Source organism: Ursus americanus, chromosome 21 (assembly GCF_024610735.1).
Source record: "Ursus americanus isolate L20-20 chromosome 21, mUrsAme1.1.p, whole genome shotgun sequence".
NCBI classification, from domain to species: domain Eukaryota; kingdom Metazoa; phylum Chordata; class Mammalia; order Carnivora; family Ursidae; genus Ursus; species Ursus americanus.
The window spans coordinates 46,660,226-46,687,419 of record NC_142147.1 but is presented as its reverse complement, the minus strand read 5'-3'; the positions used below and the strand labels follow the sequence as shown (position 1 = coordinate 46,687,419).

General features: G+C 51.2%; 1 protein-coding gene and 1 long non-coding RNA gene across 7 annotated transcripts; one reads left to right on the top strand and one right to left on the bottom strand.

Annotated features, from left to right (window-relative positions):
* Positions 1 to 880: 880 nt before the first annotated feature.
* LOC123776658 (uncharacterized) lies at positions 881 to 6,488 on the bottom strand. Its single transcript, XR_006775442.2, has 3 exons — positions 6,378 to 6,488; positions 5,731 to 5,783; positions 881 to 4,977 (listed from the first exon to the last, which is right to left on the bottom strand). It is a non-coding gene; the product is annotated as an uncharacterized LOC123776658 (long non-coding RNA).
* Positions 6,366 to 26,359, top strand: SMG9 (SMG9 nonsense mediated mRNA decay factor). Of its 6 annotated transcripts, XM_087870844.1 has the most exons (15): positions 6,703 to 6,914; positions 9,082 to 9,170; positions 9,483 to 9,637; positions 12,043 to 12,117; positions 12,207 to 12,471; positions 12,563 to 12,660; positions 14,279 to 14,391; positions 17,935 to 18,046; positions 19,872 to 19,967; positions 20,401 to 20,486; positions 23,079 to 23,185; positions 23,916 to 24,023; positions 24,195 to 24,323; positions 24,605 to 24,785; positions 25,837 to 26,359. In XM_087870844.1, the coding sequence occupies exons 3-15, from the start codon at positions 9,488 to 9,490 to the stop codon at positions 25,913 to 25,915; spliced, it is 1,599 nt and encodes a 532-aa protein (XP_087726970.1). In that variant the 5' UTR covers positions 6,703 to 6,914; positions 9,082 to 9,170; positions 9,483 to 9,487; the 3' UTR covers positions 25,916 to 26,359. The 6 variants fall into 6 exon arrangements, with proteins under 6 accessions (XP_045628659.1, XP_045628288.1, XP_045628362.1 ...); XM_045772332.2 differs by lacking the exons at positions 6,703 to 6,914; positions 9,082 to 9,170 and adding an exon at positions 6,369 to 6,451 and having other exon boundaries at positions 9,482 to 9,637; XM_045772406.2 differs by lacking the exons at positions 6,703 to 6,914; positions 9,082 to 9,170 and adding an exon at positions 6,377 to 6,451 and having other exon boundaries at positions 9,482 to 9,637; positions 24,641 to 24,785.
* The last annotated feature ends 835 nt before the right edge of the window (positions 26,360 to 27,194 follow it).

The following is a 27,194-nucleotide window of genomic DNA, read 5'->3' as shown; positions in this document are numbered from 1 at the left end:
GGCTCTGAATTCACTAAGAAACTAAGAGAACACATGAGAGATCTTCTGCTCTGAAGTATCGTGCATCTGCCCCCACCTACCTGCACCTATTCCCAAAGTGGGGCATCAGTCCTGAGGCCCCCCTTCCAGCAGCTTCTGCACTTCCCCTCACAAAATCAGCACTTCCTGAAGGCCCTGCACCAGGGCTCAGGCCGTAGGCATGAACCAGAGAGTTGTCAAGGGGCTCAGTCTCACGGTACTTTGGGCTTCTTCCCTGCTTGCTTTGCCTCCACTCCCACGAGAGGACTGGATGGGGAAAAGAGGGCCCGGAGAGGGGTGGGGTGGGGGCTTACCAGGGTTAAAGAGCCAATCAGGAACTGAGGCTGTGGCAGACCCTGGCCTCTCTCACGCACCCGCCTCCCCAGACCCTGAGGACTCTCCCAACATTCAGATATGACTGGGTCTGGCCCTGGCTCAAAACTCTTCTGTGGCTCCCACCCGCCCTTCTGTCAATGTCTAGTTCCTAGCTCAGCTTGTTTTTTTTTCTTTTACTGGGATCCATTTTATGTAAAGCACACACATTTTAAATGCAGTCTCAATGAATTTTTATGAATTTATTCACCTGAGCAACCACCACACAGACCGAGCTAGAAGTTTCCGGCCCCCTAAAAGCTCTCATGTCCCTCCTTACCCTCCTCCATCCCCAGTAACCACCATCCTGACCTCTTCTGCCCAACTCTGAACCCTACTCTATATGCTAGTGTGTACCGGCTTCCTGGGCTCCGCACAGTGGCCATGAGAGCCATCCAGGCTGCTCGCTCTTTTTCACTGCAGAATAGTATTCCATCGCGTTAATACACACACAGGTCTCACGGGAGCGGGGGGGGGGGGGGCGCTCTTCGGGCTCTGGCACCACCCCTCCTCCAGCTCCCCCGACCCCGTCCTGGCTGCTAATGATTCTGCACCCAATTCCAGTGTGTGGGTTTTTCCCCCCACACCAAGCAATTCTCACACACAGGCTGGGTGTCCTACACGTCAACTTAATTCTACACTGTCCACCTGGAGACAGAGTCAGATTCCACAGGTTAAGAGCTCAGTCCTACAAGACTGCACCCCCTCTAACCTTCAGACGCCAGTGGCAAGTCCAGGTTAACACCTGTGCTTCTGACCAACTGGCTACAGATTGCAGATTCCAACGAATGCCCCCTTGGGTTGGATTAATTTGCTAGAGCAGCTCACAGAATTTAGAGAAACATTTTACTTACTGGATTCACTGTATACTATGTATCAGTAATTATTATAAACCAGGATAAAACTCAGGGAGAGCCAGATGGAAAAGACACCCAGGCAAGGTATGGGGAAGGGTGGGAGCTACCATGCCCTCTCCAGGAGCACCACTCTCCCCACATGTCCACGTGCCCACCAACCTGGAAGCTCTCGCAAACCCTATCCTTTTGGGTTTTGATGGAGGCTTCATTACACAGTCATCATTAATTAAATCATTGGCCATGGCAATTGATTCAACCTCCAACCCTTCCCCCTCCCTTCCCTGAAGGCCAAGGGTCAGACCGGAAATTCTAACCTCTAATCACAAGGTTGGGTCCCTGGCAATAAGTCCCCAGCCCTAGGTTACCTAGGTACTTTCCAAAAGCCACCTCATTAACATCACAAAAGACACAGAGACCACTCTCATCACAGAAAATTCCAATGGTTTTAGGTGCTATGAGCCAGAAATGAGATGAACACCAAATATATTAGTTTAAATCACAGTATCACAGCTGCTCCTGCCAGGGGGCTCCTCTTCCCCAACATTCCTTGTTGTACCCACCCGCCACTGTCCTCTCCCTCTTGCCCCATCCACTTAGAACATCGCCAGAGTTTACCCAGTTCTTCATTATGGTTCATAAAGGAAGCCCTACCATTTACATCAACACCAGGCTGTAGTGCAAAGACCCATCTTGAGCTTCTATGCTGTGTGGAATAGCTGCCATCACAGAAGACACGAGAGAGTGGTTTTTACAATTGGGAGGGGAGGTCAGATGGCACAGCTTTCCTTTCTTTTACCAAGGTGAATGGGCCCATCTTCGAATCAAGTCCGATTCCTCTCTCCACCTCTCTGTCAGCAACCCCCCCCCACTTCCTTCAGGACCCAGTTCCAAAGCGTACGGACATGATGGAACTTCTCCTAGCTTAAAAACACACCATTAGCACTTTAAGCACCTTAGGTCCTACATTATGTTTAAAGTTCACTACGTACTCACCGAACTGCAAATCATCTGGAATTCAAATTCAGATTTTAGATATTGTAAAATAACCAGGACATGGAAATCCTCAAAAGTAAGTTCTTACAAAACCAATCGCCATTTCATACAACAACATGGAAGATTCTCACAGACATAAAGAGCAAAAGAGACGAGAAGCACAGGAGACCTGCTGTAAGATTTCATTTATATGAAGTTCAAGAGCAGCCACAACTTGTCTATGCCGAAATCAGATCAATGTGGGGCGGGGCAATGGACAGGAAAACAGCACCAAACAAATTTCTGGGGTGCTGCAAATGACCTCTATCCTGACCTGGTTAGTAGTTTACAGCAGTATATAGATTTACAAAAATTCACTGACCTGTACCCTTAAGGTCTGTGCCCCTTATGCACTTTACCACATGTAAGCTCCATCTCACCAAAAAAGAGTTGAAGAAAAATACTTACAAACCTTTCCTCACAGAATCTGTATTACGATATTGAGAAGTTTCCATTAACAGTTAGACTGGGGGGTTAAAAAAAGGAAAAAGCCACTTTTTTCTTTTTTTATAAATATTTATTTATTTACTTATTTGAGAGAGACACTGAGCGAGAAAGAGAAAGCACAAGCAGGGGAGGGGGGCAGAGGGAGAGGGAGAAGCGGACTCCCCCTGCCCCAGTAGGGAGCCAGGACCTGAGTTGAAGGCAGACACTTAGCCAACTGAGCCACCCAGCTGCCCCAAAAGCCATGTTTTCTTCATGGTGGACCCCACGCCTACCTCTAACAACTTCCCCAGGCCTCTGATCCCCAGCTGATCACCATCTCTTTGGAACTCTTTGTTCCCTTGGCTCCAGGTCACCCCCTCTGCTGATGTTCCTATTCCCTGTCAGCCCCCTTCTGGGATGCTGGTCCTTCCCCTGATTCCTAGATGTGGGAGGCCCCAGGGCCTAGCCTCTGCTCTGTCTACTCACTCAGCCTGGATGGTTTCGGCCAATCCCAGGGCTTTAAGTACCATCTATAGACTAAAAGATCCAAATGGAGCACACTTGTATAGCTGCTAATAAAATGACAGGACATGTGAGATTTGCTTTTAAAAAAGTAAAGAAATTCCAAGTAAAAAGTGTGCTTATGTGTGGGAGGGGAAAATAGAGCAAAAGAAGTAAAACGTAGGTGACTATCAATACTGAGTGATAGGTATGTGAGAATTCTTTATACCACATTACCTTTGTGTTTGCTCTTAAAATTTCATAATGCAAAAAAAAATTTTTTAATAAAATAAAATTTCATAAAGTCAGTAAAAACTGTGTATCTACAAACCCTGGGTTCTCCCCAAAACTGTCACTCCTTACTTGGTATCTAGTGAGTATCTCAGAGTAAGTTCAAAGCTTGTCAATTTCCCATCAAGATGACTCTTAATGCATCTTCATAAAAAAGCATCACTCTTCATCCAGTTGGTCAAGCCCAGAACCTTAAGGATAACTTTTAAGTCATCCCTGATTCATGCTTCCTCTCACACAACCCTCTTCCTGAGTCACCATCATCTCCCAACCAGGCAGGGACATGGGTTTCCTCATCGCCTGTGTCCACGCCTGCCCAGCTGCAGGCCATTCTCCCCACAGTAAACAGTGCTGATTTCACATTTTTGTGCAAAAACAGTCACATGGCTCATTAATGCAGAAGTCTTAAACAGCTGTCCCCACAACTCTGATCCACGGGTCTATGACCCTCATCTCCATAAGCAACCACTGTCGTTAATACGGGGTGTTCACTACAGAAATTTTTATAAAACATACATCCCAACATGCTGGTCCTTGCTCATGGCCCTCCAATGGCTTCCTGTTACACTTGGGAAGTAACTTCCAAAGCCCTTACCATGGCCTACAAGACCCTATGTAACCTGGCCTCTCTCCATAGCTCCATTCCTAAACAATGCTTCCTCTCTTCCCCTCGCTCTGCTCTAGTCACCTGGGCACCTTGACAATCTTTGAACAGCCAGCTCCACTCCTGCTTCTCCCAGGGGTCTTTCCACTGACTGTTTTTCAGCATCTTCAGAGGCTCATTTCCTTATCTTTTTTCAGGCCTTTGGTCAAATGTCACCTCCTCAGAGAGCCCTCTCCAACCACCTGTCACTCTTTGACTTCTGTCACTCAAAACTTCCTTACCCTGACTCTTCCTTCCAAGTATCTTCTACCTGACATCATCTGCTCTACTAGAATATCTGTTGCCAGAGGACAGGCAATTCACTGTAGGATCTCTAGCCTACAGCCACGCTTGGGAGCTGACCAGACTTCCATAATTCATTCAATAGATGAATAAAATGAACAGAGAAGTGAACGAAGAAATGAATAGATCATTTGGCAATGGCTCTCAACATTCCCAAGCTTGTACCCTGGACCCAGCAATTCTACTTCAAACAAGATATCACTGATACTACCATATACATGTAATCAGATGTACAAGGATATTAACTGCAGCAAATGGGAGAGCTAAAGTTCAGAAACGGTCTAAATGTTTATCAACAGGGAAATGGTTAAAGCATGGTACATCCACACAACAGTGTCACTAATATGAGAAAAGGTAGGTCTCTGGGTGTTTGTTTGCACCACTGACTCACCACTAGGCAGGCTGCCCGTCGCCAGGGGAAAAAATGTGGGCTCGCTCCTTGGTGAGACAGGCTTGCATGTGAATCCAGGCCCCGCTGCTTCCTGGCTAGGGGACTTCTCTAAGAACCTCCTCTTTCAGACTCATTTTCTGCATCTGTTAAATGGAGAGGAGAAAAGGTTGTAGTGATGTAAATAAAACACAGCCTGGTACACAGTGGGCCCAATGTCAATGTCAGTCCCCTTCTTTTTCCTTTTTAAGTCGTTTCCAACTGAGGGTGCTCAGAATTGTGAAACTGGCATAGAGGGGGAGCAAGGATTGATAAATTTAGTTAAGAGAAACTGATAATGACCGGAGATAAAGATGCTAAAGAGGGACACTGACAGACATAATACAGAGGGCCTGATTGTCATGTGTGTCTCTGGGTAACACCCACAGCCTTTGGAGAATCCATAAACAGGGCTCTCAACTTAGGTCTGTGTGAGTGGTGTTTTCACCCAGCCTGTAGCAGCCTGGAGACAGGTCCACCTGGCACAGGTACTGAGAAAATGTCAACATTCGAGGCTTGGAGGGGAGAAGGCAGCTCGGAATCAATCACTATCATTACCATTGTAACGCACAAAACATGGCAACACATAGTGCTACTATGCACCAGGCACTGTTCTGAGAACTTTCATCCATTTAACCCTGCCGGTAACATCACAAGGTGCTGCCAACTTCTTTTAGAAACGGGGGCAGAGAGGATCAAGGAACTTGGCTAAGGTCGGCTGCCATTTATGTGAACCCACATTTATGTGTCATTTATGTGAACTCAAGCTCTTAACGCCAATGCTTTAACAGTGGTTCCAGAAGGAAACTGGGAGCCGGTGCTTTAGGAACGGAATATGGGAACCAGAGTAGGAGACTTACTTTTATTGTGTACCCCATTGGCTGCTTGAATTGTCAGAATATATATGTATTTCCTGTTCAAATAGAAATAAGAAAACACTTTAAATAAGATTTCCAATGGAAAATGGTAAATTCCCCCCATTCGCGGATATACATGTATATGAATCACCCTCCGCTCCAAGGAGATTTCCTTCCCAAAGGTAACCGCCTGCCTGCCTTAGACAAGGCGCTGCGCATGCGCTCTCCGCGGGCCGCGCTCTCCGCCCGATAGTCCCCTCAGGCGAGCACAGGGCTCCGCCACAGGCGTCTTGGATTTTCGACCCTTAGTCCTGGGTTCCTCCTGCATTGCGGCCGCCGAGGGACTTAATACGTGGTCCTGGTCCCCCCAGTCTCCGTCTCCCATGCCTTCAGGAGAGAACCTGCCCCTTGAGGCTCTTCAGGATCTAAGGTGCCCATCTTTGCGGCCTCGCCTCCTAGCCTGGGGAAACTCTGAACCCAAAACAGTCTAGACTTTTCCCTCTGCCTGGAGTGCTCTTGGCCGTGCTTCAAGGTCCAACCGGACCTGGGCCCTCTCCCTAAGTGATTTGATCTGTCTCCCTCCACAGAGCGGGATGTCTCCCAGCGCTCACGCCAGGTCTGATTCATTCATCTGTGTTTTCAGCACTTACTCGGCCCAGGACCCTGAAATTCGTCCATGCCGCCCCACCCCACTGAGGAGTCGCGACTCGAACCCGCTGTCTCGGTAACCGCCCTCTCTCCCTCTGGGTTATACTCCCACAGAAGCCCCCAGAGACGCGCACGCGCACTAAGGCGGAACCGCAGCGTTCTCCCTCCTCCCCCTCCGTCATCCGCATGCGTGCTGAGGCCCACCACCTCCATCAACGCATGCTCAGCCCCGCGCTGACGCTCTGTCCTAGCGCGCCCAGCCCTCGGCGCATGCGCAAGGTCAGCACCCGGCGGGTACTGCTCTCGGCTCGGTCCCGCGCCACCTCCTCCTCCTCTTCCTCTTTCGGCCTTGGCGCTTCCGGAGTGCCTAGACCGGTTCCGGAGTGACCGGTGCCTGCTCTCTCGGTCTCCCCCACGCTCCTTGTCCCCCAGACGCCATTAGCAGGCCCGTGGCTTGTGGTGGAACCTCCCCCCACCAGCCCCGTCACGGAAAGCGCGCGTAGCGCTGCGCCCCAAGAGCCAATCAGCAGCCGCCTTAGGTAAGGGGCCCGCAAGCCCGCGCGAGGTTCGCGCGCCGGCAGGGGGCGGGGCGCGGGGGCACGTTTCGGGGGGCCCCGCCCCCTTTTCGACCGTTAAATGGTCGCTCCGACGCCCGGCGGGTGTGTGTAACTGAGTAGGGAGCGAAGAGCAATACTTAAAATACCGGGTTGGCGGGCGTGGGGTGGGGACCGGTAAAAAAATGTGTAAATAGGAACTTCGGTTCTGGGAGGGCCTAAGTATTGCCAGGGTCCCAACGGTAGCGTGTAAAGGGAAACTTAAGTTTTGGGAACACGCAGAGGGTCGACAGGACCTATATGCCCCGGAGGCCCTCCAAGTACTGTGTAAAAAGAAACTTAAGTTGTAGGGTTTCCCCATAGGAGGCTTGTGAGCAGGTGCCCAATTATGGGGGATGCCCTCTGAATAATCTATAGACTCCTAAGTTCTAGGGGGTGCCCCATATACAAACTTGTAAATACACGTGTTCAAGTGTCAGAGAGTCCTTTGAAAAATAGTGTGAATCAACTCTTACGTTCTGGGGGTGGGCATAAATATGGAGTTTGCAAGTAGACACTTAGGTTCTGGGGGAGTCCCCACAAGGATCATGTGAAGAGATGTGCAGGTGCTGAGGAAGCTGCCCAAAGAAGGCCTAGTTAGATTCCACACGTCTGCGAGGTCACCGTCGGAGTCCTGTAAATATAAACAGACTGGCTTCAGGTGTTTTGGGAGACTCCTCAAAGGAGCCTGGAAACACCAGGGGTCCCCAGATTGCATGTAGGTGGACTCAGATTCTGGGGTGCTCCCCCATAGAGCTGTCAGGTAGATGCAGATACTGTGGAAGTTCCCAGAATAACATGCAAAGGGACACTTACTTCGTGGGAAGGGGGTCCTCTGGGTGTGTAAACAGACGCTTGAGCGCTGGGGCGGAATCCCCGTTGAGGACAGAAAAGAGACACTTAAGCGCTGGAGTTGGGGGGGTGGGGGCTGTCTCCAGAATGGTGTAAACCAACACCTAATGGCAAGGGAGGGAGGAGTCCCAATTTCTGAGGGGAATCTCCCTCAGAGACTGTAAACAGTCATTTAAGTGCTGAGTGGATAGTTTTCCAGAAGCATGTGTAAACAGGCCTTGCCCTCTTGTCTCAGAAGGCAGTCTGCAGCTCCATTTGTGGCTGCGGAGAGGTCACTTGGAGCAATGAGGAGCTAGACAAGCCCCTGTCTGGCTAGCAAAATTACTCCCCTCCCACATCCTGTAAACACTTACTGCAGTTCTGGAGAAAGAATCTCGCACAGGGACCCGTTAGTCACTGTTTGCTTGGGTGGGAGCGGGGGATGCATAGAATGATTTCACAGGCACTTAAGAGCTAAGCAAGGGTCAGCAAACCTTCTGCAAAGGGCCAGAGGGAAATTGTTTGAGATTCTGCAGGCCATACTGTCTCTGTCTCAACTACTCAATTCTGCCATATCAAGAAGGCAGCTGTAGACAATTTATAAATTGATGGATGTGGCTATGTTCCAATAAAACTTTATTTACAAAAACAGAAGGCAGCCCTGATTTGGTCTGTAGGCTACAGTTTGCCAGCTTGACCTCTGAGCTATATAGTAAATGGCCTTACAGTCCTGCAAACAGACTGTTAAGTACTCAGACACTTCCCTAGAATGAAGTGTAAACAGCTGGGGAAACTCCCTAGAGGGACCTATAAAGCTAGTTAAGTGGTAGGGAGTGGATCATATAGGTAGCAATACATTTTATAACATCTTAGATTAACTACTGGTGAGACCTTGGTGTATGAGGGATGGCAGACCATCAGAAATGGAAGGTAAACAGACTGACGCCAGATGCGACGCCAGATGAAAATAGGCCCTTGAGTGCCCCGCGTGTGCTAGTATTCAGTAATCAAAACAGTAGTTGTCGGACTGAGCATCATGTTACTAATTTGTAAGGAAATGCTTTGCTGCTCTTTGGGAAAGAAGATGTCCCATTTTTATGTGACCCTTCCTCTGTGAGTTATACTTATGTTGGGGCAAAATGATTAATAGTTGGGAATAGTTTTGGCTGTAAGTAAGAGATAGAAGTGTATTTGTTCCTTACTGTATCCTGAAGTAGACAACGTAAGGTTAATAGGGGACCCCTGAATCTTTTTCTAAAGTGTCTTCTCTCCTTCCTTCCAGCCCAACTTGGCTGCTTGAGCTCCAGCCTGCACACCACATTCCTTCCAGCCAGGAGGAGGGCAAAAGGCGTGTGCCAGTGTCTGTGAAGGAAAGTTTCTGAAAGCTGACAAAACACACCTCTGGTGTCATATTGTTGGCCGGAAAGAACTTAGTCACATGGCCACCTACCTGCAAATTATGCTGGGAAGTGGGTTCTCGACAGCCGTGTGCCCTGTTCAGAACTGAGGGTTTTATATTTTTTGGAAGAAGTGAAGGAAGAATAGATCTTGAGAGCCAGTTGGCAGTCCCTGCCACAGCCACAGAGCTCTCTGGAAACAAAGTGCCTTATTACAGTCCACAGTGAGCCAGATAGATTGGAGAGCGTCTCTTCACCCTGAAATCAACCTCTTTCTCTCTGTAGGCAACCATGTCTGAGTCTGGCCATAGTCAGCCTGGGCTCTATGGGATAGAGAGGCGGCGACGGTGGAAGGAGCCTGGCCCTGGCGGTCCTCAGAACCTCTCTGGGCCTGGTGGTCGAGAGAGGGACTACATTGCCCCGTGGGAGAGAGAGAGACGGGTGAGTGAGTGGGCCCAAGGGCAACATCCACATATCTGCTTGTTGCACAAATGTTTTTTAAGTACCTGCCATGTGCCAGGCACTAATCCGGATGCTGGGGCTCTGTGAACAAAACTGGCCTTGTGGCGTAAGGGCAGGGAGTGACAAAGGGGGCTGTCAGATGAAGTGGACAGAGAGGGCCTCCCTGAAGAGGTGAGGAAATACACCATAACAACATGTGAGTGAAGAGCATTCTGGGACGGACAGAACAGCAAGTGTGAAGGCCCTGAGCCCTATGTGTGGTGTATTCAGGGAGTAGCCAGGAAGCCAGTGTGGCTGCAGAGGCTGAAGAAGAAGGGAAGGTGATAGAAGATCATATTGGGAGACGTAACTCAGGCCAGATCACATTGGACCTGAGAGGCCTGGGAAAGGACTTTGGATCTCACCAAATGAAATTGACATTGGAGTTTGAGCTGAGAGTTTAAGCTCATGTTTTAAAGAGTCGTATGATAACAACAGCAGCTGTTATTGGTTTTTTTTTTTTAAGATTTTATTTATTTATTTGAGAGAGAGAGAGAGCACGCATGCAAGCGGCGGGGGGCGGGGGGGAGAAGCAGAATCTGCACTGAGCATGGAGCCTGATGCAAGGCTTGATCTCATGACCCCGAGATTATGACGTGAGCCGAAATCTGGAGTCGGTTGCTTAACCCCCTGAGCCACCCAGGCGACCCATAACGATAGCAGCTGTTACTATCTGTTGAGGGGCACGCTGGCACTGTGCAGAGTGCTTTAACATCCTTGGGGGTCTTCCTGAACCCTTAGAGCTACCCCGTGAAGTAGAACCTAGGATAGATTTGATTTTCACAAATGAAGAAAATGAGTCTCAGCGGAGAAGGGACTTACCCAAAGTTACAGAGTCAGCAGGCTTTGGGCCCAGAACTCAAGCCCAGATCCAGCCGAGCCCAAGCACAGCCTGTTCTGTCTGCTACAGCGTCCTGGGCTGGGAATCAGGAGCCTCAGCATGGGCGCTGGTCCTGCCCTGCTCCCCTCATGTGCTTAGGTGACTCACGAGCAGAACCTGCCCCCTGCTCGGGTTCTTCCTCCACCTCTGAGAGAGGTTTGGCAGGGTGGAAGATGGTAACAATGGGACCAGTTTCTGAACCATAAAACTGCCAACATGAAGAATAATTTATTCACAGTGAGCTCAGCTCTTGCTTGTTCCTTCCCTTGGGTGCAGCACAGGTGAGAACAAAGGGTCTCTCCTCCTTCCACATGTATCCTGGGGAACGTTACCAACTTCCTATACTGTCAGCTTCAGTCCCTGGATAAGCAGCTCCAAAGTCTCTTGTCTTTGTCTCCGACTTCACCATGGAGCCCTGGCAGCCTTCTGACTGGCCACTGGACTCCACATCCTCCGTGTCCCCTGCTGACCTCAGCACCTTCCTCCCAGTATCCATGACAGCCCATCGGGCCTCATCCTGGACACCCCTCCCCACACCAGTCAGGCACCTGTGCATACACTGCCTCCTGAATACATCTCCTGCCCACCATCTTGTCTCTGCCCTCGCAGCCTTGGTCCCACGTAGCCTCCCTTCCTCCCCGGGCTTCTGAAGGTGCACAGCCTCTCCTGTAGTTCTGTCACAATTGTTCTTTCCAGAGCACTTCCATGCCCTTTTGTTTGTTCTTCACCATAGGCCAGTATCCCCAATGTATGGTGAAGAAACGGAGCCGGTGAAGGCTCATGGCTCTCCTGAGGTTCCTCAGGAAACCAGAAAAGAACAAGACTCAAACTCGGATCTCTCCCCCTTCTTATTAAGCAGATCAGGGTTGAGTCGAAAGAAGCATGAGGAGGGCAAGGTGTGGGACTCAGGCCACTGGCTTGGCAAGCACAGGAGTGGAGCTGAGGAGCGAGCAGGATAGCAGCTGTCAGGTAGTGAGCACCTGCCACGTGGACCGGTCACAAGCTCATCCACTTTCAGCCTTGTGGGAGCCCTGTGAAGAAAGTTCTGTCCCTATTGGCCAAATGAGGCAGCAGGCTGAAGTGAGGCTGGTTCCTTATCCAAGTTCACACAGCCAACAAAAGGCAGGGCCAAGGTTGAACCCAGAGCTAGCTCCAGAGCCCTAGCTTCCCTGCTTTTCTGGCAGAGGCAGCTGAATGCATTTCTGGAGCCAGGCTGCCAGGGTTCAAATCCTGACTCCATTGCTTATTGGCTGTGTGGCCTTGGGCAAGGCAGTTAACCTCCCTGGCCCTCAGTTTCTTCATTTGTGAAATGAGGATGATAGTATATATCTCCCGGGGTTGTTGGCGCAATTGAAAAGTTAACATATGAAGGCATTTAGAATTGTACCTGGCACATGAAGGCCTTCGGGAGTGTCCAGGAGAGCCAGGGGAGCCGTTCCTGAGTAACTGCCCTCCCTCACCACAGGATGGCAGCGAAGAGACAAGCTCGTCGGTCATGCAGAAAACCCCCATCATCCTCTCAAAACCTCCAGCAGAGCGGGTGAGCAGGGAAGAATCTTCTGAAGGGGAGGCTGGGAGCAGTTAGAGCAAGGATCTCTCCCACTGACTGGAACCTTCTCTCTCCCGTAGTCAAAGCAGCCACCACCTCCAGCAGCCCCTGCTGCCCCACCGGCCCCAGCCCCTTTGGAGAAGCCTATTGTCCTCATGAAACCACGGGAAGAGGGAAAAGGGCCTGCGGCTGCAGCAAATGCCTCCACCCCCGAGGGCACTGCCCCTGCACCCCCTGCAGCCCCCGCACCACCCAAGGGAGAAAAGGAGGGGCAGAGGCCCACACAGCCTGTGTACCAGATCCAGAACCGAGGCATGGGCACTGCTGCCCCGGCAGCCATGGACCGTGAGTTGGGGCCGGGCAGGATCTGGTTGGGGGCTGGACCCCCTCGCATGGAGCCTCACTGCATCCTGTCTCCTGCTTTCCTCATCTCCAGCGGTCGTGGGCCAGGCCAAACTGCTGCCCCCAGAACGCATGAAGCACAGCATCAAGTTGGTAGACGACCAGATGAATTGGTGTGATAGCGCCATTGAGGTACTGAGTGGGGAGGTTGTGTCTCGGTGCTTGAGCTCCCCCAGGTCCCACATCTCACCACGTCCACCCCACCTCCCCACTGCCATCCTCTTGGCTGGCAATACCAGACTGGATAGCTTTCAGGTAGCTGCGACGATGAGAGAGAAGGAATCAAAGTCCTCACCTAGCCAGGGCTGAATGGCGGTGGCTTCCACTAGATCAGCTGTGCTGGTTGTTAAAATACTGAAATAGTTTGCTGTTGGTCGGCAAGGAGGGACTCCGCCTACCACCGAGATGCCATCCCACAGCAGGGCAGTCTCCTGGACCCTGTGCCAGTTCCCTTCCTAATTGGGTGAAACCCGTGCTGTACCAGTGTTAACTGGTTTGAATCTTACTCCCCAGAGGTTTCCCATCCATCGCAGTGGCCTCTGCTCTAGTTCAGACCTCACGTTCCTGCCCTACCCCCCTCCAGTCTCCCAGGCTTCATTTCTCCTCTTCTGCTGCTTTTCCCCCCTAGACCCGTCCCATCCCATCCCTGCCCAGATTCTCCCAGATGTGTCCTTTTTCCTTCTTCAACAGCTTGGACTCATTAAAACATGCCAGGCCCATCTTTTCCTGGCCTGCTGCCTGTGTCCACTGTCTTACTGATATCAACTGGGGGGCTTTAAAACAAAAACAAAAGCCAGTGTCCGGGCCTGCTCTTCAAGTAGGACGCTCTGCAGTGTTGGGGGTGTATTTGCACCATCTAGTGTGGTAGCCACTGTCTTTATCTGTGGCTCATGGGCACTTACCCACATATCCCCACATGTGGTTAGTATCTCTAAGGAGCTGAATTTTTAGCTTCATTTAGTCTTAATTAACTTAAGTTTAAATGGCCACATGTGGACAGCATCTGCCTTATTGAACAGGGCTAGCCCTAGGTATTCTGCTTTAATGTGTCTAGGGTTAGGCCCAAGATTAGCTGCTGCTGCTGCTGCTGCTGCTGCCTTTTTTTTTTTTTTTAAACTCCAGGTGATTCTAAACCAGTTGAGGACTTCTCGGTTTTTCTTGAGGAGTGTCTCTCACACCCCCTGGTGGTGGAAGGCATCAGATAACTAACTAGTGGGCCAGAGGTGAAGGTCTCAGGATTTTCCAGGACTCTTATCCAACAGACAGGAGCCGGGACAGACTGACCTTCCCGTCCTGCACTCTCTTCCCTTTTTCATGCTTCCGTATGTTTTCCCAACCTGCCAGAAGCCAAAAGCCCTCCAGGAGTCTGCTCCAATAGCCCTCAGTTACAAGTCCTGTCTTCACCCACCTGTCCTTCATTCCTGTGCCTTTCCCCTTATCTTCAGCAAAGTCAGGTTCCCCTTTTTCCCACCATGTTCCAGCCGCACTGATTTCCTGTTTGCTTCTTGACCATGCCCGGCTCTTCTGTACTTGGGAGCTCTCACAGCAGTTATTCCTTGTGCCACCACATTCATACACAGCCCCTTTGCCCAACTCAGGGGATTGAAGCCATCGAAGTTTTGCCTCTTATCTGATGGGGCAGGCAGGCCAGCCATGAAAGTCTCTGCTTCTGCCCCACCCCACCCCAGTCTCACTCCCACTCCAGCAACTGACACATTTATGAGGGTCACATTCCTTCATCTTCCCACAGTACCTGTTGGATCAGACTGACGTGTTGGTGGTTGGTGTCCTAGGCCTCCAGGGGACAGGCAAGTCCATGGTCATGTCATTGTTGTCAGCCAACACTCCTGAGGAGGACCAGAGGTAAGGGATGTGGAAGGCCAGGAGGGAGGGGAGGGGAGACCTGGGACAGGAAAGGGTGCACCTGGGTGTGGCAAGTGGTGTCACCAAAGGACTTTGGGAAAATGTTTCACCTCCTGTGGCCCCAGTGCCTTTGTCAGATGAGGATAATTAGGAGCTGGATTAAATCTTTGTGTGACTCCAAGGTAACCAATCCTGTTTCTCCCTCCCTCCCTTCCTGCCTTGCCCCAGCTTTGAATTTAGGCTGACCTCAGTCTCAGCCCTGCCACTCACCAGCTAGTTGACCTTGCGCAGGTCACTTCACTTCCCAGTATCTCACTTCATTGTAAAGTGGGCTTTTGAAGGATAAGATCAGGAAGGCAAACGTTAACAAGAACCTGACACAGAGCAAATTCTCGCAGGATGTTGGTTGATAAGGCCTGGTAAATAGAACAGGGAAAGAGACCCGGATGGAGGGCATGGGTTCTAGACCAGCTTCAGTCTTGCATTCTTGAGGAAGGATGGAGATCATTGTGAAGTAAAGTATGAAGTCACAGGAGAGGATTTGGGGGAAGAGGGAGCTTAAGAACTAGGGACCGGGGCGCCTGGGTGGCGCAGTCATTAAGCGTCTGCCTTCAGCTCAGGGCGTGATCCCGGCGTTATGGGATCGAGCCCCACATCAGGCTCCTCCGCTACGAGCCTGCTTCTTCCTCTCCCACTCCCCCTGCTTGTGTTCCCTCTCTCGCTGGCTGTCTCTATCTCTTCAAATAAATAAAAAATAAAATCTTAAAAAAAAAAAAAAGAACTAGGGACCAAAACTGAGGGCAGGGAAGGAAAGAGGAAAAGGCAGGTACCAGGGAGGGGGGGATATACACAGTCCGATGAAGGAAGACTCAAACTGGGGAAGAAAAAAGGGTAGTAGCCACTTGGGATTATCTAAAAAATATAGGTTTTGGTTTTGTTTTGTTTATAAAACAGGTGATACTACCTTGCATTCCATGGATGGGCATCAGGGGGTCCATGAACCTCCTAAGAGTAAATGCAGAATTTTACACATATCTGCACTCAGGCTTTTTTTCTAGGGAGAGGGTCTGTAGTTTCCACCAGATCTTATAGAGACCCAGCACAGGTTAAGAACCACTGCTGTGAGAAAATACATCCGCTAGAACCAGAGCCATGGGGTTGCCCTACCTCCCAGGTCCACGCCGTTTCTTCTCCTGTAACTTGTAACTTACTCACTTGTAACTTAATCACCGTGGCTCCCCTTGGGAGCAGCTCCAGCTTCTCTCAGAAGCATTCCTTCCATCTCAGCTTCCCCCAACTAGTGAAATTTCCCCCCAGCTCTGAGTTCAGACTCCTCAGCTAGAGAGAATCCTACTGGCCTAGCTGGTCTTTTTGATATAACAGCAAACAAAACTAGCAAAATCTTTGTCGCTGGCGACCAAAGTAAATAAGTTATTTGACATGTTAGAAGATGATAACCACACAGGAAGGGATTATAGGGAAGCAGTATGGGTGCTAGATTACACTTCTAAATCGAGTGGTCAGGGGAGGCCTCACTAAGGGGGACATTGAGAGAAAGCAGACTTGGAGGAGGAAGAGCTTTCTAGTCAGGGAATGGTGAAAGCTGGCCTCTGAGGCAAGAGCTTGCCTGGTGTGTGTGCAGCACAGCGTGGAGGCCATGGAGCTGGAGCAGAGTGAGCAAGACGGGAAGTCATAGTCGATCAGGTTAGAGAGCTTAAGGGAGGGGCGCCTGAGTGGCTTAGTTGGTTAAGCGTCTGCCTTCACCTCTGGTCGTGATCTCAGGGTCCCGGGATTGAGCCTCATGTCTGGCTCCCAGCTGAGCGGGAGTCTGCTTCTCCCTCTGCCCGTCCCCCAACTTGTGCGCACATGCGCACATTCTCTCTCTCTCAAATAAATAAAAAATCTTTAAAAAAAAAAAAAAAAAGGATAAGGGAGGCCTGAGGTGTTGGGCGTGTAAGTTGTCATCCACTCTTTCCACCCTACAGCCCTCACGGCATAACACAAGGGGGAGCTTTTCAAAACCCACATCCAGTCCACTCCTCTACTTAAATGTGTTCAGGGCTTCTCCAGTCTCATTAGCCAAAGCCCCAGCTCCTTACCATGTCCCACAAAGGCCTGCGTACCCTCTTCTTGCTCCCAGGCCCACTTGTTCTCTGCTCTCACCACATCGGTCTTTGATTCCTCATATACACCACCTGCCTTCTGCCTTGGACAATCTTTGCTTCCATCCTCCATCCCCCCTGCACCTCCCCTTTAACTTAATTAAAGTTGCTTAATGAACTCTTCTCTCATTCTCAGTGTGGTCATTCGCCTCTTTTATGGCATCCCTTCCCAGCTCTGCCAGCTGAGTTATCCCCACTCAGAGTGCTACACACCTCTTCTTCCTGCCACTTGAAGTTACTGATTTCTCTTGGTTTGTAAGGTAGACCAGAAGCCCCATGGAAGTGGGGCACCTGGGTGGTTCAGTTGGTTAAGCATCTGCCTTTGGCTTGGGTCATGATCCCAGGGTCCTGGGATTGAGCCCCACATCAGGCTCCCTGCTCAGTGGGGAGTCTGCTTCCTCCTCTCCCTCTGCCCCTCCTTCTGGTTCATGCTCTCTCTCATGCGTGCTTTCTCAAATAAATAAAATCTTTAAAAAAAAGAAGAAGCCCCATGGAAGCAGAGACTGTCCTTATTCACTGCCACATCCTGGTATCTGGTACATAGGAGGGCTTCTGTACAGTGTTTGTTAAGCAGGGGGAACTTGCTGTGTGTCAGACAGCAGAATAAGCGTCTCAGGGAGGTGGGGATTACCTTTTTTGAGAGCTAGGTTCTACAGATTTTTTTTTTACAGATTGAAAAAGGAAATTTCTTTTTCAGAGCCACAGAATGGGACCAAGTTGAGCTCAGTTGGTTTAGGGCAAGGCTCAGCTCTGCCTGCTTTGCTGTCTTCTCCCCATCCAGCACAGGTAGAATTGAGGGAGACTCTCCTCACAGGGGAAGAACTGGGAACCAAGTTCTACAGCCAGACAGCCTCTCGCTCTGGAGGTGGGGAGTACTCAGTGCTGTATCTCCAGTGCCTGGCCTCTGGCAAGTTCGCTTGGTAATTAATAGCTAACAGTTATGCATCAGTGCGGATCAGGCACGTTCCTAAAGGCTTTACATATAATAGCCTCATAGTAACCCCAAGAGTTTTGAGACTATTGTTATCCCCATTTATAGATGAGGAAAAACAGAGGAGAAAGAGACTAAGGACTTGCCCAAAGCCACACAGCCAGGAAGAGGCAGAGCTGGGATTTGAAGCCCAGCAGTCTAGCAAAGGCCCTACTCTTGACCACCTCAGTCTACTGACTTCATTAAATGAGTTGACACCTCTACTTAGGAGTAAGGGTAAAGTCATGTGGAATAAAGCGTAGGCCCCCAGACAGCAGGGGCCACCGATGGAAGACTTTGTGGGCAGGCAGGGAACCATGCCTCACGTGCTCCTTTCACAGGGTCATACTCCGGAGGTGTCAAAGGCTGAGAACGAGATGTCTAATGCACCCCACCTGCTCCTCTCCACAGGGCATATGTTTTCCGGGCCCAGAGTGCCGAAATGAAGGAACGAGGGGGCAACCAGACCAGTGGCATTGACTTCTTTATTACCCAAGAGCGGATTGTTTTCCTGGACACACAGGTGCCAACCTCCACATGCCCCATTCTGCTGCATGCCGCATTCAGCTCTGTCCCTGAATGTTTTTAAGCTAGAATCCTGCTTGGATTCCACATGGTTTCAGCCAAGTTGTGTCTTTTCTTGGCCCATTCAATTTTGCCTCCCTCCCCTCCCATCCATCCTGTACATAGTAGCCTAAAGAATCTTCTAGCGAGTGGTTAAATGTGTGGGCCCTGGAGTCAGTCTGTGTATGTCCAGATTCTGCCTTTAATTCTTACCAGTTGGGTGACTTGAGGCAAGTTTTTGTGCACACCCCCTGTCCAGACCTCAGTTTCTTTGTCTATAAATGGGGATGATAATTGTTCTCAGCCTCACAGGTTCATTGCAGGGATTCAGTCCAGGCAGAACAGTCCAGGCAGAGTGCTTGCCATAGGAGCTGGCACGCAGTTAGCATTCAGGCCCATCACTGTCGTTAGAACTGACCTGTCATGTGTCTGGCAGTTTTCCTCATCTTCTCCCTTGCCCTCAGGCAGAGTCCCCATTCCTTAGCATGGTGTTCAAGGCTTGTGGGGCTTGCCTCCTTCAGACTCTAGCGTCCCCTCTCTGGTGTAGTCTCCGGCTCCACCGCACACACCACAAGGCATCGCCATGATCTCTCTCCCTGCCGGGGTGTCCTCATCCTCTTCCCTTTATCTGAAACTGCCTATTCTTCAGTTTTCTGAAGTGGGAAGAATATTATTGCCTACCTTGTAGGGTTTTGTGAGGCTTCAGTGAGTGAATACAAGTAAAGTCCTAATGACAGCGCCAGACATGAAGTACGTGAGAACACCCTCTCTCCCCTTGCCTTTTTGCTTGGCTAATGCTTTCTCCCAGAAGACTCTGCTGGGGTGTTGCCTCCTCCCAGAAGCCTTCCCCTCCTCTGAGCACCCACCAGTGCCGTGTGCACCTTCCGCCGCAGCACTGCTTTATCACGGCCTGCTTCAAGGGTGCTGTCCCCACTCCCCATCGGCCTGGAGCTCTTCGGGAGCAGCTCTGTTGGTCAGGGTCTGGCCCATAGTTGGTGCTCACTGCATGTTGATGGAACAAAGTTCTCATCACCGTAGGCATTGATGACACAGAGTGGAAAACCTACAAAGGTGGCGTGAGATCTGTGAGCCAGTTCCTGTGCAGGGCCCACCGGGACCTGGAGAACAGCTGAACTGCTGTGAGCTGGGTCCGAGACCCGCGTGGAGCAAAACGGGAGTTAAGACAGAACAGAGCGTGCAGCGTTGGGAATTTTAGAAAGCGAGCAGTTGGGAAAGCCTCTTACCTAAGAATTCCATTCATTGCAGTAAGCAGTTGAGAAGACTGCCAAGCTGATTGAACTCCTGCAGTTTTTAAATGGAATGTTCCTTTGAGGAAAGGTGATGAGCTCACCACTGATTCTTTTACGCCCACTGATGCAGTTTTAAAATCCTCACCAATTTTCACACTAATCATTGTTTTTTGACCAAAGTAATTATCTTAGTGAAGTTTTGAAAGCATTTGAGACAACTAAGAGAAGAAAAGGCTCTTGAAGGGCCGTGACTCACTCAAGTCAATATTACATTTATTAGCACTAGGAGAGTTCTCTTGAGCATGAGGCACTTGAGAGCAGTGATGATTTGTAAAAGAGCTGGGGGAAGCGTATTTGCTTTGAAACATTCTTTGTCACCTCCTATGGCTGACTAGCACTTACCCATGTTTCTGACATCATTTTGTCCTGAGAGAGGCGGGGTATTTGCCTTCAGTGTGTGGAACTTAGATGACTGTGACCCTTAGGGTCCTGACCACCGGCCCCTTTCCTGACACCTTCTCTTCCTTGCTGCAGCCCATCCTGAGCCCCTCCATCTTGGACCACCTTATCAACAATGACCGCAAGCTGCCTCCAGAGTACAACCTGCCCCACACCTATGTTGAGATGCAGGTGAGGGGGCCGAGCCAGCCCTGGGGGAGAGGTCTCACCCTTCCCCTCAAGATTTGTGATGGGGAGTCGGATATGGGTTGACCTAGTTTCTGCTTCATGAAGAGCCCCAGGTGCCCCAAGAACTATAGGGAAGAATAGCATTGAGAGTCCTGTCTGGCTTAACTTCTGGCTGTGCTCCTCAGAAAAGTCATTTCCTGCCCCCTCCCCCTTCAAGCCTCGTTATCTGCCCGTGTAAGTTGGGGTGATCATTCCTACCTTGCCTACCTTAGGGATAGCCATAAAGCAAATGCCAGCATAGTCTGGGCACGCAGTAGGTGCTTAAAGGCTCTGAGACCCTTGCCCTGCTGCCCCCTCAGCTAATTCCTGGGAACAGGGACCCCAGTTTGGGCAGAGGGGCCCTTCAACTCTGTCGTCCCTTCCTGCCCACTCTCAGTCACTCCAGATTGCTGCTTTCCTCTTCACGGTCTGCCATGTGGTGATCGTTGTCCAGGACTGGTTCACAGACCTCAGTTTATACAGGTGAGGAGCAGGTGGGGAGGGGGAGCCAGGCAAGAGATGGGGACCAGAGACTCAGCCGCTTGGCCAGGTCTCACATTCCACATAGCAGCCACAGGGACCCCTTTAAAATGTGAGTTGGAGTGGGTCACCACCACCCAGCATACATACACACGCTTACAACTCTCCACTGACTTTGAACATCACTCAGAATAAAATCCAAAGTCCTTCCCAAGCATGGCCTACAAGGTCCTACACCGTACAGCCCCAGTCACCTCACTGACCTTCTCTCACCGCTTTCCCTCACTCCTTCCATTAAAGCCCTGGTGACCTCATGGTATCCGTCATGTAGCTTAGGACCTCTGCACTCCATCCCTCAGCCGGAAATACTCTCCCTGCGAACCTCAGGCTGTCACGTCCTTTGGACCACCTCAGCCCTTCCCACTACAACCCCCCTTCCTCCCGCGCTTCTTACCCTGCTGTGTTTTCCTTCATTTGCATGTGTCGCTCCCTGATGGGACATTGCAGATCTCTCTGTGGTCTGTCTCCTGCATTAGAATGTAAGCCCCAGGAGCTCCAGGCCTCACACAGTGCTGGGCACAGGGTAGATAATACAGGTTGAGTGAATAGCATCATCAGGATCTGGCTTGCCCATCTTGGCCATCTCCCCCAAGCGTGTGTACCATTCCACTGGTACCCTGGCAGGCAGGGAAAGGGAGGGAGTTGGGATCTGGCAGGAGTCCTGCCTGAAGCAGCTGGAGGTTCTAGAAATGCCCCCTCGCCCTAAGAGAACTGGCTTAGAACCTGAGGCACAAGGATTCCTCTTGGCCTCAGGCCCCAGGGCGTAGCTGTGTGGAGGCCAGCCGCCTGGGGCACAGGGCCCAGACAGAAGGAAGGAACAGGAGCTCATGGGCAGGGGAGAGCTGAGGCAAGGGAAGCTGATGTCTCCAAAGTGAGGCAGCCCGCCCTGGGTTTGAACCCCAGCTCTTATTAGGTAAGTGGCTTCTTTCTCCTTAGCTCCTCACAGGCAGATTGTTTTACACAGATTAAATGAGTTAAAGAATTCAAAGTATTCAGCATAGCATAGTACCTGGTACATGGTAAGCAACTGATGAATGGAAGCTTAACATTTATTTTAGTAACCCTGGGGGTGGGGGTGAACTGTGGGTCTGGCCAACAGTAAAAATGACTTTCTGGGAGAGCCAGCCATTGTGACCAGATCTGAGTGTCTTATTTCTGAACCCCCCCCCCCACCATTGTGTATTTGAATTCATTCACATGACAAATGTACTGAATGTTTATGGCTGCCATTCACTGTTCTGGGCACTGAGGACACAGATATGAACAAAACAGACTGCCCTTTGGAGAGTGCATTCTGATTGGGGCCTAGCGGTGGGCTTCTTAGCAGGCGAGCCCCTTGAAACTGGATGACGTACTTGTACGTGTGTCTGTGTGAAGAGAATATCCATAGCTTTTTATTCGGTCCTGTTATCCCCTACGTCAGATAGCGGGTTTATTTTATTTACATATTTGGAAAATAATTATTTTAAAATAGCATCAATCGACATTTAGGTCCACACAGAAACCTGCACGTGGATGTTTATAAAGCAGCTTTATTCACGGGGCTCCTGGGTGGCTCAGTCGGTTGAGCGTCCGACTCTTGATTTTGGCTCGGGTCATGGTCTCAGGGTCGTGGGATCGAGCCCTGCATTGGACTCTGTGCTGAGCGTGGAGTCTGCTTACAGTTCTCTCTCCCCCCTCCCCATTTCTGCATGCTCACACGCGTGTTCTCTCTCTCAAATAACTAAAGCAGCTTTATTCATAATTGTCAAAACTAGGAAGCAATCAAGGTGTCTTTCAGTAGGTAAATTAACAAACCGTGGTTCGTCCAGACAATGGAATGTTACAGCAAACCATGAAAAGACATGGAGACAGTACATATTCGTCAGTGCCTATTACTAAGGGAAAGAAGCCAATTTGGAGGGGCTACTGTATGATTCCAACCAGATGACATTCTGGAAAAGGCGAAACTGTGGAGCCAAGTGAAAAGATCAGGGGTTGGGAGGGGAGGGAGGGGTGAATAGGTGGCGCACAGAGGATTTTTAGGGCAGCGAAACCATTCATTATAATACTGTGTGGTGGTTACATGACATTTTTGTCGAAACTCATAGATCTACAACTCCAAGAGGGAGCCCTAATGTAAACCATGGACTTCGGGTGATGATAATGTGTCGAGGCCCATCAGAATGTCGATAGTGGGGGAGGCTATGTGGGGGTGGGGGCTGGGTGTCTATGGAAATCCCTGTACTTCACTCAGTTTTGCTGTGGTCTTAGAAATGCTTCAAAAAATGGAAGTATTTTTTGTTGGGGTTTTTTTGTAGAAGTTTTTTTTTAATAGCATAAGCTCATTTGAAAATGCGTACATCTGGCATGGGTCCACGGATTGGTGTCTGAGAGAGTGGTCTCTGAATTCCCTAAAATTGTGTGAGAAATAGGGTGTGGATGCAGCCTTTATCTGAGTGTGGTTGTAGTTTTTATCAGATCCCCAAAGGGAGCCCTGTCCCTAGGCTGTGGGATGGGGGTGCGAGTGCACCAACCTCTCACCCCAAACCCCAGGTTCCTCCAGACAGCAGAGATGGTGAAGCCCTCCACCCCGTCCCCCAGCCATGAGTCCAGCAGCTCCTCAGGCTCCGATGAAGGCACTGAGTACTACCCCCACCTGGGTGAGAGACATTCTGGGGGCTGGAGGGGTGGGCAGAGGAGGAATGGGGGGTAAAAATCAGGAGCACTGGGGAAGCGGGGAGCTGGGAGGAAGAATGAGCAGAGTGGCTGCTCCTTCCTTAAGGGTCCCACCTGGCCACCAAGGGCACAAACCCCGAGCCTGGGTCTGGCTCCTTGATCAGAATAAGAGCCTTTTGTGAACGGGACCCACATCTGCCCATCTCTCTGACCCTGGCATCTCCAGCACAGGCTCAGGGAGGGAGTGTTGCAGTAACCTGAGTGGCCCCAGGTCTCCTGCCCACCCTCCCTCAGCCGCACACAGGCTGATCCTTTGCTGCTGTGTCCTTGCTCTGCTGTGCCTATCCACGCACCGGTCTTCTACAAAGATCTATTTCATGTATGCCACCTCAGGTGGGGACTTCCCTACTTCCTCTGTCTCACCAAGCCCCTGGTACCTTCCTGTCTTGCTCCTAATCCTGTGCCTATCTTCCTCTTCTGTCTTTTCCATCAAACTGGGGACTCCTTGGGGGCAGAAACCACATCTGACTCACATCTGGGTCCCCAGCATCACCCAACACAGGGCCTGGTGCTACAGCAAAGTAACCTGTCACATAACTGTTTGCGAGTGCTCTGAACCCAGGGGTAACGGCAGATCTTTGGCACGAGAGGGGAAGTCCACACAGCCAAGCCCCAGCGGCCTCACAGGACTGCATCTCTCTTCCCACCCCTCAGTCTTCCTGCAGAACAAAGCTCGCCGAGAAGACTTCTGTCCTCGAAAGCTAAGACAGATGCACCTGATGATTGATCAGCTCATGGCTCATTCCCACTTGCGTTACAAGGGTGAGGGTCCCTGAACCGCCCCCCCAGGCTGACCAGCGGCCTCTTGATTCCTGACCCGGTCCCTTGGCCCAGACGTCCGGACTGGCCTCCTGACCCTAGCTTGACGATCGTGCATGTACGTCCCCTGCCCTTCAGCATAGTACCTGCAGGCTGATGGGTTTTCTCCTCCAGGTACTCTGTCCATGTTACAGTGCAATGTCTTCCCTGGGCTCCCACCTGACTTCCTGGACTCTGAGGTCAACTTGTTCCTGGTGCCCTTCATGGACAGTGAAGCAGAGAGTGAGAACCCACCAAGAGCAGGTATGGTTCCTCCTCAAGGGAGTCTGGTCCATAGGGATATCAGTTCTTCCTTGGTCTGGAGGGAGACACAGGATGCCCTGGTCTGGGGTGGTAGGGACCCACGGTGGTCTGAGGGGAGACTCCAGCTTGTCCCTAAGGTATTTGTACCTTTTCTTAGGAGCGTGTTTCCAAGTTGTGGAAGTACAGGAAGAACTGGGCTGGGTCTGAACAGGGCGGTACAACTGATATTCCAGCCCAGGATGCTGGGTGACCGGAAAAAAGGAAAGGCCCTCTCTTGGCAGGCCGTCCCCCTTATCCTCCCCACCTCAACGTTCCAGGACCCGGTTCCAGCCCCCTCTTCTCCCTGCTCCCTGGGTACCGGGGCCACCCCAGTTTCCAGTCCTTGGTGAGCAAGCTCCGGAGCCAAGTGATGTCCATGGCCCGGCCGCAGCTGTCACACACAATCCTCACTGAGAAGAACTGGTAAGAGCTCTTGGCAGAGGGGTCAGCGTGAGCCAGAGGAAGGTCTCAGTGATCTCTCCACATCCCAGTTTCCTCCTCTGAAACGTCGATGATCGCTCCCATGCCGGGCAGCAGGCTGTTTCATGTGATCTTGAGTCCCCCTGAGTAGCCAGTTAGGGTTGAAGTCTTCTTGCCAGTTTTACTGGTAGGGAAGTCTAGGCTCAGAGAAAGGAAATGTCACATAGCACCATCACACACCTGTGACCAGGTGTCATGTGATAGTGAGGAGTAGGAACAGTGAGCCCAGTCAAGCTTGAGGAGTGTTTATTCTGAGCCCTGAGGGCAGAAAGTGTGGCCTCTCAGGAGGGGACACTGGAACGTCCCCACAGCAGCTGTGTTCTCCAGCTCTCACTGGATGGCACATCTCACTGTCCCCCTCCACCTTCCCTCCTTCTCTGCCGACTCAAGCCCTGAGCCTCCCCAGCCCCAGCTTCACATGACTGTCTGTGTCCGGAGTCCACAGCAGGTCTGCCAGATCCAGGTCGCATCATCTCATTTCCAGGAGACACAGTGCAGCCTCTGGCATGGCTCCCCTGGGTCTGCAGTTAGCTGTGGTCAGAAGCGGAGCACACACAGCAGCATAGCCATTCAGGGGGTGCAGGGCAAGGGGGCCAGGAGCGCTGTTCCTCTCACTGTCTACGGCAGAGCCCAGGGAGGCGAGGGTCACGCGCTGTTAGACTGGTCATTATAAGACTCTGGAGAGAGAGATAGAACCCCAACCGACAAAGGCCAACACTGAGTGGAGTGGGAAGAAGTTTAGACTCGGAGCTGGGGCTTGAGGCCTAGGTTCCAGACCAGGCACCTTCAGCTTGGCTCACCCTGGCTGAGGTCTGAGAACCCGGGCCATTCCCATCAGCATTGCCGTCTTCCCTGTGTCCGGACCATCTTACCTGCGTCCCGATGTCTCGGGTTGTACGGGTCGTATGCAGGACCTGTTTTCCCACCTGGCCAGGGTCAGTGCAAGGCTGGTGGACCGCGGCCAGGGCAACTGACTACTGACCTCCTCCCGCAGGTTCCACTACGCTGCCCGGATCTGGGATGGTGTGAAAAAGTCCTCTGCGCTGGCAGAGTACAGCCGCCTGCTGGCCTGAGGCCAAGGGAAGCAGCGTCATGCAGAGAACCCCCTTCTGGGTCCCCATGATGGTGAGGGAGCACACGTGTCCTACCCCCCTGGTGGGGTGGAGAGTGGCAGCAGGCCTGATGGATGAGGGACCGTGACATTCTCGCCCAGAGACATGAGGTGTCCAGGGCCAGGCCCCCCACCCTCAGTGGAGTATTGTTCAGGGGGCAACTTCGAGATCCCAACCCCAACCTGGGACAGGGCGGCCCATCCTCAGTTCCCCGCAGGGACAGGCAGTGGGAGTAGTCTGAATGGTCACCAAGAATCCCAGGTTCCATCTTGACCTCCCTCTGCAGGGACAAGAGCAACAGGTCCCTCCTCCCTGACTCTGAGCCCTTTCCTGTAAGGTGCAGCAGGGTCTGGGGAGCTCTTCGTTGGGGCAGATCTGGTGGTTCGAATAAAAACAGTCATACAAGCCTGTTCCTGGTGCTTCTCTTCTTCCCCTCTCCCCGGCATGCTGTCCTGGGGAGTGTGGCAAATTGGGGTCCCAGCCTTTGGGGGCAGATTAGCTGCAGCCACCATTGGAGACTGAGTGAACTTCCCATGGGGACACATCCACTGTAGGTCGTAGGGTTGTCGGGAGCAGATGGAGACCAGTCTGCTAAGGAGGAAGCCCCTAGAAAGCGGTATTCTTACTGATAGGAGAATACAGTGCCCTCCTTTGGCTAAATGCAGTTCCTACCCTCGTGTCCTCAGTGTTGAGTTGAAGACAGTGCCTGCCTTTGAATGCTAGTTCAGTGCAGTGCCTTATTTAGTACATGGTTTAAAAATAGGACATATTCGGGGCGCCTGGGTAGCACAGTCGTTAAGCGTCTGCCTTTGGCTCAGGGCGTGATCCCGGCGTTCTGGGATCGAGCCCCGCATCAGGCTCCTTTGCTGGAAGCCTGCTTCTCCCTCTCCCACTCCCCCTGCTTGTGTCCCCTCTCTCGCTGCCTGTCTCTCTCTGTCAAATAAATAAAATCTTAAAAAAAAAAAAATAGGACACATCCTAGTTCAATATAGTACTTAACACTGAGTTGAAACAGCTTCTACCCTTATGCAAATACTCCTACCTTACCCTTACCCACAGTGCTTACTGTTGGTTAACTACAGTGGCTTCCTTTCCCCACAGACCTCATCTACTCTTGTTTAAAAGTCGACTCTACCTTTAAATCCAGAACCGACCCTCAATCAAATACACCATACACTTCAATATAGGACCTATCATCTGCTCAGTTTACATATGCTACATCTTAGCTTGGTGTTTCCCG

Bases quoted from the DNA above. Each gene is read 5' to 3' on its own strand.
- SMG9 (XM_045772332.2), top strand. From the start codon at position 6,404: ATGCCGCCCCACCCCACTGAGGAGTCGCGACTCGAACCCGCTGTCTCG. The intron at 20,487-23,078 runs GTGAGGAGCAGG...CCCAAACCCCAG, and splicing joins ACAGACCTCAGTTTATACAG to GTTCCTCCAGACAGCAGAGA. The intron at 24,324-24,604 runs GTATGGTTCCTC...CTCTCTTGGCAG, and splicing joins TGAGAACCCACCAAGAGCAG to GCCGTCCCCCTTATCCTCCC.